This window comes from Babylonia areolata, chromosome 2 (assembly GCF_041734735.1).
Source record: "Babylonia areolata isolate BAREFJ2019XMU chromosome 2, ASM4173473v1, whole genome shotgun sequence".
Classification (NCBI taxonomy): Eukaryota; Metazoa; Mollusca; class Gastropoda; order Neogastropoda; family Buccinidae; genus Babylonia; species Babylonia areolata.
In genome coordinates this window covers 13,207,114-13,222,199 of record NC_134877.1, presented here as the reverse complement: position 1 = coordinate 13,222,199, position 15,086 = coordinate 13,207,114, and the positions used below count along the sequence as shown (strand labels likewise).

Sequence of the window (15,086 nt, the reverse complement as noted above, 5' to 3'; positions counted from 1 at the left end):
AGTGCTTGTCTAGCTGACTACCATTCCATTTAACCATGTACTTTTGTAAAGTGGACGTGATTTTTTTTTTTTTTCCAGAAAAGTTTCAGCCCAAAGATGATCCTTGCAGTGAGCTGGGCTATGTAGATTTAAGTAAGTTATTTTTGCAGCCATCAGCTGTCATTTCTTCATCAGTGAAGATAAAATATTTTCAACAGTTAAAGGTCAGACATACAAAGATGAATGTGCAATTTGTGTGTGTGCAGTCTTCTACTGATGTGTCTCCGTCAGGAACACCAAGTTCCACTCCACTGATGGGCACTCATGCTCCAAAGTTTGGAACAGTCATTCCAAGTCGGATTTTTGTTGGTGGTATAGCAGCAAATGTAAGTAAATCATAATCAGTGTGAAAAGACATTGGAATTACTTTGGGTTTTTTTCTGTTAGTGTTAACATTCTAAGTGAATACAGATTGTATAATTGTGTTTAATTGTGTGTTTGTATGCATGTGCTCATACATTGTCCCTGCCTTCATTCCAGCCCCCACCCTGATGAAAAAAAGGGTTATTGGGACACTAGATTATTGGCTTACACATGAATAAAGAAGCGTTGAGGACTTGAAAAGGTAATGAAAAAAGGCATGTCTTGAGGGATTCATCTGAGCATCTTGTCAGTTGATGACTCTAGACTGACAGATCTTGCCAATGATCGAAATGTTTTCAGTCAAGTTGGCCACGGCATGCAAAAAGCCCTCTGTCTATTCTTGATTTTTATTTGTTTATTCAACTAATGGAATATAGAAGAATAACAGACAGCACAGGAGAAATTCAGCTTTATTCCTATATGAAATATTTCTTTCTGAAATATTCAGCTTACAGGCTTGGGGAAAATAGGCAAAATCAACATTTTTCAGTCTTGGCTTCATTGTTGTTGGTCAGGCTGCTGGTTTAAGCCTCCTTTATGAGTAGATTTGGAATATGCAATTACTGAAGACGAAACGCTGAAAATAGTAAGACAGAATTATTATAGGAGTGGCTTTTGTTTTTGATACTGGCAGCCTGAAAGATGAATTAAATGTCAGTGCTCAATAAAAGGATTGAACGTGGCTAGCTAGACTTGACCTGTAAGTGGTGCAGCTAACACTTGAGTATCCATTTTAACTGAAGAAGCGACCACTGAAAGATGGATATGTAAAGCTTAACCTTTAAATACAGGGATATAAAGGCTACGCAAAAATGTGTAAATGCACTTTCCCATTTCATTAAAAAACCAAACCGTTAGTGGGGCCTGACTGCCTCAGACAATTCCCATTGGCCATTCCCAAGATCTGTGCAAATCCGGAGGGATAAGGGATTGAAACTTGTGTATGATGTCGCCGACTATGGCTGCTGTGACACTACTGCTGATGTATTTGACGACAAAATCTGAGAGAGAGAAACAAAACCCTACTCTTTGTCTGTTTGGATAATGAAAGGCACATATCTAATCTTTTCTGTGTTGATGGAACCACTCTTGTGCGAAACATTCCGCATTGCTTAGATTCGACTGAGAGTCAATTCTGAGTGGTTTTGATGAAATCCAGTGCGCTTTGAAATAAAAAAACAAACGTTTTGAACTAACCACAATTTTTTTTTTTTAAAAGAAAAAAAGATTCACTCAATTCCCAGATCAAAGGACCCTGGTTTACCCATGGTTAAAAAAAACAACAAAAAAATCACAAACAAAAGTTTTCCATTAACTTTCGCCATTCACCAAACCCAGGTTTTGAACGTTGACAATGAATGGAAAGCAAGGGAGATGCAAACTAGGCCTGTGGTTGGGGGGGGGGGGGGGGGGGGGGGAATCTCTACATCAGTTTGACATGGTAAGTATATGTAACACCAAACATGGAGTATAATACAAACTCCTCCTTTTTCTTCCATTTGTGAACTCCTACATGCATTATATAAAACACAATCACAATAAGAAAAAAAAACATGAGTGATAGATATTTATTTCTGTCATATTTTTTCACAAAATGAAATCAGACTTGAGAAAAGGCACTTCAAAACTAGTAAAAAAAATTTTAGGGGTTCATAGGTTTCCAGGCATCGCCCATGTAGGCTACTGAAATATGATTCGTGTGTACACTTTTGACGTTTCAGAAAGCCAAGCAAATACAAAAACCCAGCCATTTTTCCACTGACTTTGCCTGACTGGTCGAGTGAAAAAAGAAGCAAAGATGTTGATCCATGTGACAGCTGGCCAGCTACTTTGAGTAAATGTCTGCATGGACATAATACAAGACAGGAGCATTGCCATTATGTCAGTGCAGCTGTACAATCACAAAGTTCAAGTGTATTTTAGTTTTATTGATGAGTACAAGTGTATGTTTGTATTGAAAGATGTGTTATCACTAATGTGTGTGTATATTCTATTTCAGACGGCAGAAACGGAGTTAAAGCAGTACTTCTCAGCATTTGGCCCAGTGAAAGATGCAAAAATAATTGCAGACAGAGCTGGAGTTTCCAAAGGGTGATTATAGTTTTACTTTACTTTTTTAAAGAATTTAACATTGATTGGTTTTTGTCTTGTCTTGAACTATGTTTTTCATCAGAATTAAAATTGCGTTTTCCAGCATTTACTCTGAAAGTGAGCAAAAAACAACAGCATTAGATAATTTGATGTGACTTTAACCCTCTTACCCCCAGGACGCTCAGCACTAATCATCCCTGAAATCCCATGCCAAGGCGAATAACTCTTGCGATTTTCGATAGTTAATTATCACTAGTATAAGTCACCCCCACTCCTCCTTTCATAGTCCAAGAGAATGAAGTCAGATGCCACTTCAATCATCTGAAAATGAGAAAAGCCGCTGGCCCTGCAGGCCTTTTGAGGAAGTGTGCAGTCCAACTATGTAGTGTCTTCACTGACACACATAACATGTCCCTTCAGTCTTGTGTGGTGCCACACTGCTTTAAGAAATCCACAATCATTCCTGTTCCAAAAAAGTACAGCCTAGTTGTCTTAATGATTATCGTCCTGTAGCCTTAACCCCTTCACTGCTAGTACGTTTTGCTATGGCGTATGCTGAGAAAATTTTCAGAGAAACAAGAAAAACACACCAATGATTTTAATTTGCTTATATTTCAAAAAGTACTGACGATAAGTGCATAAAAGTATATATCAAATGAAAGGAAAATGAACCAAGATTTTGTTTTTGATACTCACATGTTCAAATAATGAGTTAATCTGACAGAAAAATTCCATCAAATGCATTAATAAAAAAAAAATTGGGACTGTCATTCCATCATGTAGGTGCTACAATATCAACCAGGTTATCAACCTGTCTTTCTTGTGACTGTTGTGATCAACCACACACACTGTCAAGGCTGAGCAACAGTGTCCAGGTGCATAAGACTCCAACACAGTCCACACAAAGAATGAAAAGGGTGTACTCACCCAGGATCTACCGCCAGTAAAAACGCTGTGTGGGGTACTTGCAGAAACAGTCTTCAAGACACAGTGCTGGTTTGCTGGGGTAGTCTGGGCAGTAGAACCCCACATCCTTTCTTTGTCCTTTCTTCCAGCAGACTGCACCTCTTTTGTGGCCAGGCCTTCTGTGGGGTAGGTGGGATGAAGTGTCATCCACACAAGACAAACAGCGTGGTCATCTTTAGCAGTGTCTTGATCACCAAAAATCATGGCACTAATTACATCCTTCTGAAGTCCAGTAGTGTACTGCTGTTGCCTGCTTTTTTTGTAGAGGATGTGTGCATTCAGCATGGCAATTTGTAGAAAATGCACACACAGCTATTTGTACCACTTCAGGGTTTTCCTTGTGACATCGTAGGGCTGCAGCTGTTGGTCATGATGGTCCATGGCACCCATGTTTTTGTTGTAATCCAGAATTGCTGGAGGCTTGTTTACTGCCTTTTGGTCTTGCTGCTGCTGGTCTTCAGTTGTAGGTTTGTGGCAAGTTGTCAACTCCAGATGGTCCAGGACGAACATCATGATCATCACCATGCTGCATACCTGAAACACATTGCATAAAAGACTAAGTCTGTTGGGTTTGGGGTTTTTTTTGTTTGTTTTTTTGTTTGTTTTTTTACATATAAAAAGATCATGAAATGGTACCATTTTATTTCTAATTGTTTTCAGAAGCTGAAATACAAATACACACATACCTACCCCACCCCCACCCCAAACCCCCAAAACACACACACACTGAAACTGGTTCATGGTATGCCACACCCCCTTCATTCTCTCTCTCTCATACAAAACAAAATGACAACACATCACACACACACACACACACACACACACACACACACACACACACACACACACTTCTACAAGTGTTGCATTTACAAAGTAATTTAGGCATACAGTTCTGTATATCATTCTCTGATTTCAGTTTTATAAACATCATCTCTCCCCCCCCCCCCCCCTCTCTCTCTCTCTCTCTCTCTCTCTCTCACTCACTCACTCACTCACTCACACAAACAACAACAACAACAACAAACCAATACACACTCAGGAACGAACACACAGAAAGCTGCAGGCGAGCGACACATGCTGTCATCAACAATGAGCCAGCCAGCAAGCCACACCCCCCTGGGCTGTGATGGTCAGACACAGTACCCACGTGACTGACTCTCTCTCACTCACACACACTGATCAGTGACTGACGAAGCCACAGCTAACACATTCAAAACACATACAATGCAGTCATATTCATTGTTACAACAAACGGAAAGCAAATAATAAACTGACAAACCTCGAAAACACCCACCTGCATCTTGAATCAGCTGAGCTTGTCTGTCTTCAGTTTTGTCAAACAACTCCACCTCCCACCCCCTCCACTGTCAAAATCAGCGTCTTCGGCATCAACTTCACGCAGTTCTGTCTCATTCAGTCCACAATCTTCATCTCTACTGTTTGCATCGCGAAAGAATTCTTTCAATACAAGTGCAAGTGTTGGGGTTTGTCTGCGTTCAGCCATGGCTTTGCAAACACAACTTGAGCTTCATACAAACTTGCAAAACTTTCGCCATAAATATGACAGTCCAATGAATAATTTTAGCTTATGGAACTCAGGAGAGAAAGAGCTCTCAGGGGAGCTAATTTAATGGTTAGCAGACTGTATTTTCTGTAATGCGGGACTCGAAACATAGAACGTTGTAACATGACGTACGGCGCACGTCAATACAGCATTGCTGAGCGACATTTCATGACGTACACCGTACGTCAACAGCGCAGTCAAGAGGTTAACATCAGTTGTAATGAAAACATTTGAACGCTTAATTCTGCAATTCCTAAAAACCTGCGTTCCTCCATCTTTTGATCCCTTTTAGTTCGCCTATAGAGCTAACGGGTCAGTTGAAGATGCCATTGGCATAGGTCTCTACCATGTCCTCAGACATCTTGAAAATCCTAACAGCTATGCCAGGATCCTTTTCATTGACTACAGCTCTGTGTTCAACACAATAGTGCCATCAAAACTATATTTTAAACTGAAAGACCTCTCGCTGCCTGAATCAATTTGTGCATGCATCCTAAATTTTCTGAGATGCAGACCGCAAGTTGTTAAGTTGGTGACCTCACTTCTTCCACATACATTCTCAACATAGGCACCCCACACTGTTGTACTCACTATTCACACATGACTGTGCAACTCAAAATGAATGTAACACCATGGTCGAGTTTGCCAATGATACAACTTTAAAAGTGATGATTACGAACAGTGATAACTCAAAATATAGGGAAGAAGTACATGAACTTCTCAGCTGGTGTGATCAAAACAACTAAGAACTCAACTTACCAAAAACCAAAGAATTAATTCTAGATTTCAGGAAGACCAGATCTGACCCCTTACCACTTGTCATTTGAAGACAAGCGAGTAGAGATCATCAGCAGAGATCATCAGCGACTTTAAATTTCTCAGATGGATCATTTCCAACGATTTGAAATGGGAGAAAAATACGGAAAAAAATTGTTAAAGCACAACAGCGCCTGTACTTTCTTCGGCGTCTCAGAAAGCTCGGAATTAAAAAAAGAAATCATGGTTGATTTCTACTGAGCAGTCATTGAAAGTGTGCTAACCTTTCCTATTACTGTTTGGTACGGAAACATTTCCAAGGCAGAAGTTGCAGCCTTCAACAGAATTGTAAAAACTGCCACCAAGATTATTGGGCTGATGGGTGGGTGGGTGTGTGTCCATCTAGATCGATGATGACCATCGTTGTCATCCAGCTGGGGGATGGGGGGAGGGTGGTGGTGGGGTGGGGGGGAGGATGCTCATGAATCTATCTGTGAATGCGCAGATGGCTGAATAGTCCAATCTGCGCAAGAAATGTTCGTTGACAGTTGGGGCAGACAAAGACAGGCATACCATTGTCAGGGAGCTTGTTTGCCCGTGACTTTCTGGCCTGCCTCTTCTGAACAGCTGCAGCAGTCCTGTTGGCCTCGCACAACTTGGCGCCTTTGTGCACAGCAGTGCGCCATTTGTCACGGTCCACTGCAGATTCCTCCCAGGAGTCAGGGTTGATATCAAACGCTTTCAGAGAGACTTTCAGAGTATCTCTGAAGCGCTTCTTCTGACCTCCGTGTGATCTCTTCCCTTGTTGCAGCTCGCCATAGAAGAGCCTTTTGGGCAGCCGATGGTCTGGCATGCGCGCCACGTGTCCAGCCCAGCGAAGCTGGGACTGCATCAGGATGGTGAAGATGCTGGGAAGGGTGGCTTTTGCGAGCACCTCTGTGTCTGGGGTCTTGCCTTGCCACTTGATGTTCAGTAGCTTCCTGAGGCATGTTGTGTGGAAGTGGTTCAGCTTCTTGGCATGTCGTTGGTACACTGTCCAAGTTTCGCAGGCGTACAGTACTGTGGGGAGAACTACTGCTCTGTAGACCTTTAGCTTGGTCTCAAGACTAATGCCTCTTCTGTTCCAGACATTTGCATTGAGTCTACCAAAAGTTGCGCTTGCTCTTGCAATCCTGACGTTCACTTCATTGTCGATGGTCGCATTTCGTGAGTGTGCTGCCAAGGTATGTGAACCGCTCTACCGCACTGAGTCTCTGACCGTTGACTGTGATGTTGGGCTCAACGTAGGGTTTCCCTGGGGCTGGCTGATGGAGAACTTCAGTTTTCCTCGTGCTGATGGTAAGGCCGAAGTTCCTGCTGGCAGTGGCAAACTTGTCGACGCTGAGTTGCATGTCAGTTTCAGATTCAGCGTTGAGGGCACAATCATCAGCAAACAAGAAGTCTCTGATGATGTCTGTCATGACCTTCGTTTTTGCTTGAAGCCTTCTGAGGTTAAACAACTTGCCATCTGTTCGGTACTTTAGGCTGATTCCAACATCGCCATATCTGAAGGCATCAGTAAGCATTGCAGAGAACATGAGGCTGAACAGCGTTGGAGCCAGGACGCAGCCTTGCTTGACACCATTTGTGACAGCAAAAGGAGCAGATGTTTCGCCTTTGTCCTGGACTCGAGCCTGCATGCCTTCTTGGAATTGGCTGACCAAGGAAATAAATTTCCGAGGGCATCCTGTACTTGGCCATGATCTTCCACAGTCCCTCTCTACTCACGGTGTTGAAGGCCTTAGTGAGGTCGACATAGGTGGAGAACAGATCAGCATTTTGCTCCTGACATTTCTCTTGCAGCTGCCTTGCAGCAAACACCATGTCGGTGGTTCCACGCTCTTTCCGGAATCCACATTGGCTCTCAGGCAAATGACCTTGGTCAAGGTGTGCTGTGAGGCGGTTTAGTAGGATCCTGGCAAGTATCTTGCCTGCGATGGAGAGCAAGGAAATGCCCCGATGTTATCACAGGCTTGCCGGTTCCCCTTTCGCTTGTACAAGTGAATGATAGATGCATCTTTGAAATCCTGGGGGATCATCTCTTCTTTCCACATGAGTGAGTACAGCTGATGGAGCTTCTCAGTCAGCACAGTGCCCCCATCCTTGTAGACCTCTGCTGGTATGGAGTCTGAGCCAGGTGCTTTGCCACTGGATAGCAGACGGATTGCTTTCTGGGTCTCAAGAGGTGTTGGCGGATCGTCCAGTGCTTCGTTGATGGGGACTTGTGGGAGACGGTCTATGGCTTCATCATTTATGGAGGAAGGGCGATTTAAGACACTGTTGAAGTGCTCAGCCCAGCGTTCGAGAATTTTCTCCTTCTCTGTGATCAAGGTATTCCCATCTGCACTGAGGAGGGGGGATGATCCTGAGGATGTGGGGCCGTAGACTTCTTTTAAGGCATCATAGAACCTCTTCATATCGTGCCTGTCAGCATATCCCTGGATCTCATCAGCTTTGTCACTCAGCCACTTATCCTGCATCTGGCGTAACTTTTGCTGAACAGTCCTGCGGATGGCATCGTACGCATCCTTTTTTGATGTGGACTTTGGGTTGCTCAGGTAGGCTTGATGCAGGCAGTGTTTCTCATCCAGAAGCTGCTTGATTTCATCACAGTTTTCATCAAACCAGTCTTTGTGCTTTCTGGTCATGGGTCCCAGGGTCTCTGAAGCTGTACTATAGATCAGCTCACGCAGGGTCCTCCAGTCAGACTCCACATTCTGGTTGTCCAGAGAGGCGGATTCCAGACGATCTTCCAGCAGCTCCACAAAGGACTGTTTGATGGTGGTGTTTTTCAGCTTAGCGATGTTGAGCCGTTTTGGAGCCTTCTGGCCTAGGGGGCGTCTCTTGGGCTGGATTTGAATATTCAGCTTCGAGACTACAAGGCGATGGTCTGTCCAACACTCGGCGCCGCACATGGTCTTTGTTACACGTACATCTTGCCTATCCCTTTTCCTGACGATGACATAATCGATGAGATGCCAATGCTTTGAGCGAGGGTGCATCCATGACGTCCTGTTACGGGTAGGGAGGCAGAAAACTGTGTTGGTTATCAGCAGTTCGTGCTCTGCACAGGTCTGAAGCAAAAGCAATCCATTTGGGTTGCAGTGGCCCACACCGTGCTTTCCAATCACTCCATCCCAGGAGATGTAGTCAGAGCCAACTCTAGCATTGAAGTCCCCAAGAATGATGAGCTTGTCTGCTTTAGGGATAGCAGCAATGACAGAGTGAAGGTCCTCGTAGAACTTCGCCTTCACTTCATCCGGGTTGGTCATGGTTGGGGCGTAGGCACTGACAATGGTGAGGTGCTTCTGGCCAGATGCCAGTGGGAGTTTCATGGTCATAAGCCTATCTTGACTCCCTTTGGGATTCCAGCTAGCTTGCTGACAAGTGCTGTTTTTACTGCAAAACCAGTGCCAGCCTCACGTCGCTCTTCGCTTCCTCGTCCACTCCAGAAGAAGGTGTAACCAGATCCCTGTTCACAGAGCTCGCCTTCGCCTGCAAGCCAAGTCTCACTCAAGGCTGCGATGTCAATGTTGTATCTGGCGAGTTCGGATGCAACTAGTGCCGTTCTCCTTTGGGGTCTGTCCGCGTTATCTCTGTCCAGGAGAGTCCTTATGTTCCAAGTACCAATGGTGAGAGGAACGATCCTCGTTTTTTTCTTTTCTTTCTTGTTGTTTCGACCGCTGATGTAGGGTCCCCGCCAGCTGCGGTATGCTGGCCTGGGTGATATGGAGCAGGCAATTTGTAGGGCACCTTTTCTAGCCCCTTCCTCATGCCAGGGAGGTGAGCAGTGCATTCCTAAAGAGGGCTGCTCAGACGCTCAGACGGCTGCCGAGCTCCATCGCTGCTGTCGACGAAGAACGACCCTATGGCCTGAGCCGCCTGCGTGCAGGTCTGCGGCTGCGACTGCCAGTGTACCCACACCTGTCGTTTCGTCGCTCGCCTGTCGCCACAGGACTTGGGGGTGATGAAATGATGAAGGATGAAAGGTCATTTTGGATGACTGATGACTTGCGTGATGAGTTTGTTTAAAGTGAAGAGTTGCGCAACGTCGACCTCACTCTCTCGTCCGGGTCCACCAATTTCCAGTGCAAGACTAAGTCGAGACGACTGGAGGATGAGCACAGGTGCAGTGGATGACCAAGATATCCTTTCGGTGTCTCATCTTGCTCTCTGCACTCCACAGTGCGTTGCTGTAACCGCCTTCCTCTCCGTTGAACCGATAGGTTTCTTCCGTAGATTCTGCCGGATCCAGACTTCGCATGCATGGGTAGACACACCCCGGGGTCCACCTGCGTGTGGCATGCACACAGCATGGTGGAGCTAGATGGCCGTCGGTGGCTCTCCTGAGCCAACGCCCTTTTATGGATCTCCATAAGGGTGTCTAGCCACCCGCCTCACCAGTCCCGGAAGGGAGCGGTGGGAGTGCCGGTTTAGTCGCCGGCAACCCGACCCTGAACAGGTTGTACTGGATTACAGGTTACCAGTAGCAGATCTAATGACCTGACCTGACCCAGTATATACTGATATACCTTCTAGATGATATACCTTCTCTAGAAGACATATAAGCGGCTACTCAAAAAAGCAAAATCAATCAGCCAGGACGAATCACATCCAGCTTTTGGGATTTTCGAGATGCTCCCCTCTGGTTGACGGTACAGAGCATAAGGATGAAAACCAGTCGCTTTGCCAGTAGCTTTTCCCCCAAAGCAGTCAGTGCCCTCTCTCTCGAACAAATCCAGTGTGATAAATAGAATTGTGCAACCATTGTACAACCATCTACCTGAATATCTAGTCATCAGCCCTTGTTCAAACATGCGTGCGTGCGTGCGCGCGCATGTGTGTGCAGTGTGTGTGTGTGCATTGCGTGCATGCATGAATATGCACAAGTTTTCATATTGATATGCACTTGTATGTATCCTAATTTCTACTGTATCTGTGTTTGTATGATTTTCGATTTATGTTCGTATCTTATGTACTATCCCCCCCCCCCCCCCCCCAATATTCCTTGTGACTCCGGTACACTTGGTAATAAAGACATGATCTATTCTATTCTATTCCTGTTATAGACATAGGCTCATGTTGCTTTGTATTTAAAAAAAAAAAAAAAAAAAAAAAAATCAAATTTGATTGTCAACTTCGAAGAAAAAAAATCTTTTAATTACAGTATGATTTTCTTTGAAATAAGTTTACCTGGTCTGCAGTGACTTCTAACGCATCTTCTTTTCTTTTTCTTACTCAATTTGAATTCCAACAATGAACATGCTGATTTTTATGTTCTTTTCATTTTGAGGGATGGTGTGTTTTTCTATGATGATCGGGAGAAAAACAACAGCAAACAAACAAAACAAACAACAAACCTACATCACATGTAATTTCTCCATAATGAAAAGAAAAATATAATACATTTAACTGGCAAAATCAGGAAGATTGTGCAGAATGCCAGTAAGTATCAGTGCAATCAACGACTGACAGTATCGATTCTGACGGTCTGGGGATCGATTTATTATTTAGGAGGTCTGATGATTCACGATTTCTGAAGTCTGGTGATTGATTCACACTCAAGTACCAACTCCACTCTCAATATTGGTAAAACCAGTCAGTGGATGTCTAGGTCACTCAGTACGATCGACTTTTACAAAATTCTCACGCAGAAATCATGTTCAGAATAGTCGTTCGGATTACGCTACTACAATTGAGTCATCGAACTCATCTTGCAACTTTGAAACTTCTAAACTTTGGCAGAACTTTACCAAATCAGTAATTCCATGGCTCTAGCACAATCAGGAAGATCGTGCAGAATGCCAATAAATATCAGTGAAATCAAGACTAACTCACTGACAATATCGATTACGGAGGTCCTGCGTTATTCAGGATTTCGGAGGTCCAGCGATTGAATCACATTCAAGTGACCAACTTCACTCTCATTGTAGGCAAAACTTGGTCAGGCGATATCTAGGTCACTCAGATAATTGATTTTTACAAGATTCTCATGCAAAAATCATGACAACGGTTCAAAGTCATCTTCAGAATCGGCGTTCAGATTACGCTAAAAAGCTCTCAGCAATCATCAAACTCATCTTGCATCTTTAAAATTCAAAACTTTGTCAAAATTCAAGCAAATCGGACTCTGAAAAGTGCAAAATGCATGGCAGGAAGTGCCGCAAATGAGGCTGTGAATCTCACGAGAGTCTCATTTATGTAAACAATGGCTGCGTCCATAGTAAGCACGTGTTCAGACGGCGGTACTGCGCAGATTCGGGTGTTACACTGCAAGTTGACATTCGGTGGGTTAGGTGTACAATGGTTAATAACTTCACATAATTGTAAAAGTGCTTTAGTACTCCACAGGGTGGGTAGAACTATTGTTGGTTCAACCAATATTAGCAGTGTGTCCCATACATGGGACACCAACTATCAGCTGTTATCAAATGTAGACTTGGAGACATTGTGTATTACATTAAACAAATACAAATGAAGGAGGGCAGGTGGAAGTTGATAATGACATCTCGGAATTTATTTCCTTCATGACCTTTTAAACATGGCAGCCATTGTGGCTGAATAAGAGGTGATTTGACAAAGTGATGGCAGGTTCACAAAAATGTTATATTTCTTTTCTGCTGCAAATTTTTAATGGCATGTAATAAGATTAAATGCTGGCATGGGCAATATCTAGAAAAGGTTTTTCTCATTTTCTCCTGGAAACTAATGGTTTTGACTGTACTTGCCTGTGAAAATGCGTCACACATAGGAACGCTATGACTGAATGGGTAGGGGTTTTTGTCAGTACTTCATAACTTTTGTCTGCTGCTTTGTCTCTAATAGTAATATGTTCATAAGGTTTTAAGCATGCTGGGGGATGATGGCATTTTCCAGTGTTACCTTCATAGTCACAAAAGGCTAATGAGCTAATGAGGTCATTGATGAGGATAGTGGTGATAGCAGAGAGTCAATGGAAAACCTCATTGGCTGTGAGCTAGTAAAAGAAGCTTTTGTGACCATTCTGAGCAGCAGATGAGAGAACAGCCAGCTGAAAACAACCAGAGAACTCGGAGAGACATAAGGGGATGTCTGAGCACCCACTGTCACATCCAGCAATTTTGTTGACTCACTTGTGTAAACAAAGTGAGTTTATGTTATAACACGGTGTGTGGTTGTTTGTGTGTCTGTGGCAAATTTTTAACATTGCCATTTTCTCTGGAAATACTTTGGTAGCACATAGTAGGGGAAAAAAAATCTGTCATATCAATAACAGGTTGAACGTCTCGTATTTAGCTGTATTTCCGAATTATTAATATTTTGTTGATGTTGAATCTGGATTCCGAAAAGGCTACATCCCCCCTTTGCAACTGCCTGAATGCAGGCAGTGTGTGTCAATCCTTTCGCTGCCAGGAAAATAAGATTTAAGTGAAGATTTAAGTGAAACCTATTTGCCAGGGTTTTTTCCAAAAAAAAAACCATATAAATTTTCCAAAAATTTTGTGCTTTTTAGAAAGACCCACAAAGGTATACCTTTCTTAGAGGTGAATGAAAAAACAATACAAAACACATGATGTTTTTCCATTTTATAGATTTTTAGTGACATGCTGTTTTGAAATCGGTGTTTTGTTTTTTGTCACATTTCCAACTTGTTCATTACAAACATCAGTCCGGTAATTTGCACTAAAATATATATTCTGGACAGATGGATATCTCCACACACAAAATAATACTAGAACAACCACAATAAAAAAAATTTTAAAAAAAGGGAAAAAAAAAAAGGATAAATACACAATGCATTGACTTTTCTAAGTGATACGGATGTGAGGCCACGCCCCTTCAGTCTCCACTCCTCCTCTTCACCCCTCTCACACGGTCACTTTATCCAGTTCTCATCAGACCATGTTGGCTGAGTGCCAAGAAAATAGCTCACACTGTGTCCTAATAATCCGGTCACTTTCTGTTGTCTGCTACTGCTGTACAGCCGGCATCACTTGCTTATGGTCGTATATTGGCCACTTTCTTGATTGCTCCCCTTTTCTATCAAATCGTCCTTCAAATTTAGGCTTCAATTCTTTCTGAGCATCAGTTCAAGAAAGCAATCTTGGTTGATTTAGTTCTTTGGTTCTTGGTTGATTTATGTCTTTAGCATGGCATCAGTCCGAAATTTTGTTGAGCGAGCAAGGAAAGGAGCCAGGCAAACACTGCGACAGTAACCCAACCAAAACGTTCAAATAAAGGACTGCCTCATGATGTAGATAGGGTTTCTAGCTATGAATAGAATCTAGAAAGATTCCCCAAGCTGAAACAAGCAGTATTTTTGTCAATGAACTGAATGCAAACCAGGGAGAAGTCAGAATATTTCAATGACGAGTTATCTCGTCATTCTGGTAAGGTAGCATATGTGCTTGTGATGATGAGTTACCTCGTCATATGGTCAGCCTAGGGGTTACGGCACTATGACCTTGTTTTTCTTGTTCGCAATTAAAAACAAAGAAATACAAATTCTTGACAGAACACATGCACAGTTACACTAACTACATTATTGATATGTTTACTGCATAGGAACATTCTTTGTGAAAACCAAATTAAAATATTAAAGAAAATTTGAATCAACCGTTTCAGGGAATTAAGTCAACCTTGTCTGCGCTGGTCTGCACAGATCTTGATAAAACATGTTGCAGAGCTTGACACGGTGGCAGTGTCTTCTTTACCGCCAAATTTAAAGAATTTCTTCAATAATTATCGACTCATTTACTGCATATGAATGTTTTTAAGAAGATACTCGAGTAACTTGAAGGAACAGAGAAGTGAAATTGAATAGACGGTGTTGTAGTTTCTCAGTGAGTGTTAAGATAGGTACCGGCAGCCCTTTTTTTGAAAAAAGAAATGTCTGTTGAAACAACTCTACAACAAGCTTAGATTAAAACTGCAAGTCAAAACAAACACGCCACAACAAACATTATGATTCTGTCTATATTAGAACCAAAGTTACAGCCAAGTGAAGTTAACTGAAATTGGTCGTTTTACGTGTCATTTTGAGATTTTGGACTAATCTCTGATGTTACAGGATCACTGCATGTTTACTAAGCAAGACAGAAGGCTAAAAACTAAGGAAAATAATATTTTGTATATAGTAATTATGCCAGTTTTTTTCACAGCTATACAAACTAATAGTTTTCTTTATTGAGCTCTAAAATAAAAACTTTTCTGAAATTCTCCCATGGCAAAATAGCAAAATGGTCAGTTTCATCATTCTAAAAGCTATTTTGGTGAAATAAAGTGATCT

At 42.7% G+C, this 15,086-nt stretch overlaps 1 protein-coding gene across 2 annotated transcripts in view; it reads left to right on the top strand.

Moving 5' to 3' along the window:
* LOC143297934 (protein boule-like) overlaps positions 1-15,086 on the top strand; it is a 118,422-nt gene that overhangs the window by 30,892 nt on the left and 72,444 nt on the right. For both annotated transcript variants that reach the window (XM_076610543.1, XM_076610551.1), the window contains exons 3-4: positions 246-365; positions 2,402-2,493. In XM_076610543.1, the coding sequence (XP_076466658.1) occupies positions 246-365; positions 2,402-2,493 (212 nt within the window). The remainder of the gene's footprint in view (positions 1-245; positions 366-2,401; positions 2,494-15,086) is intronic.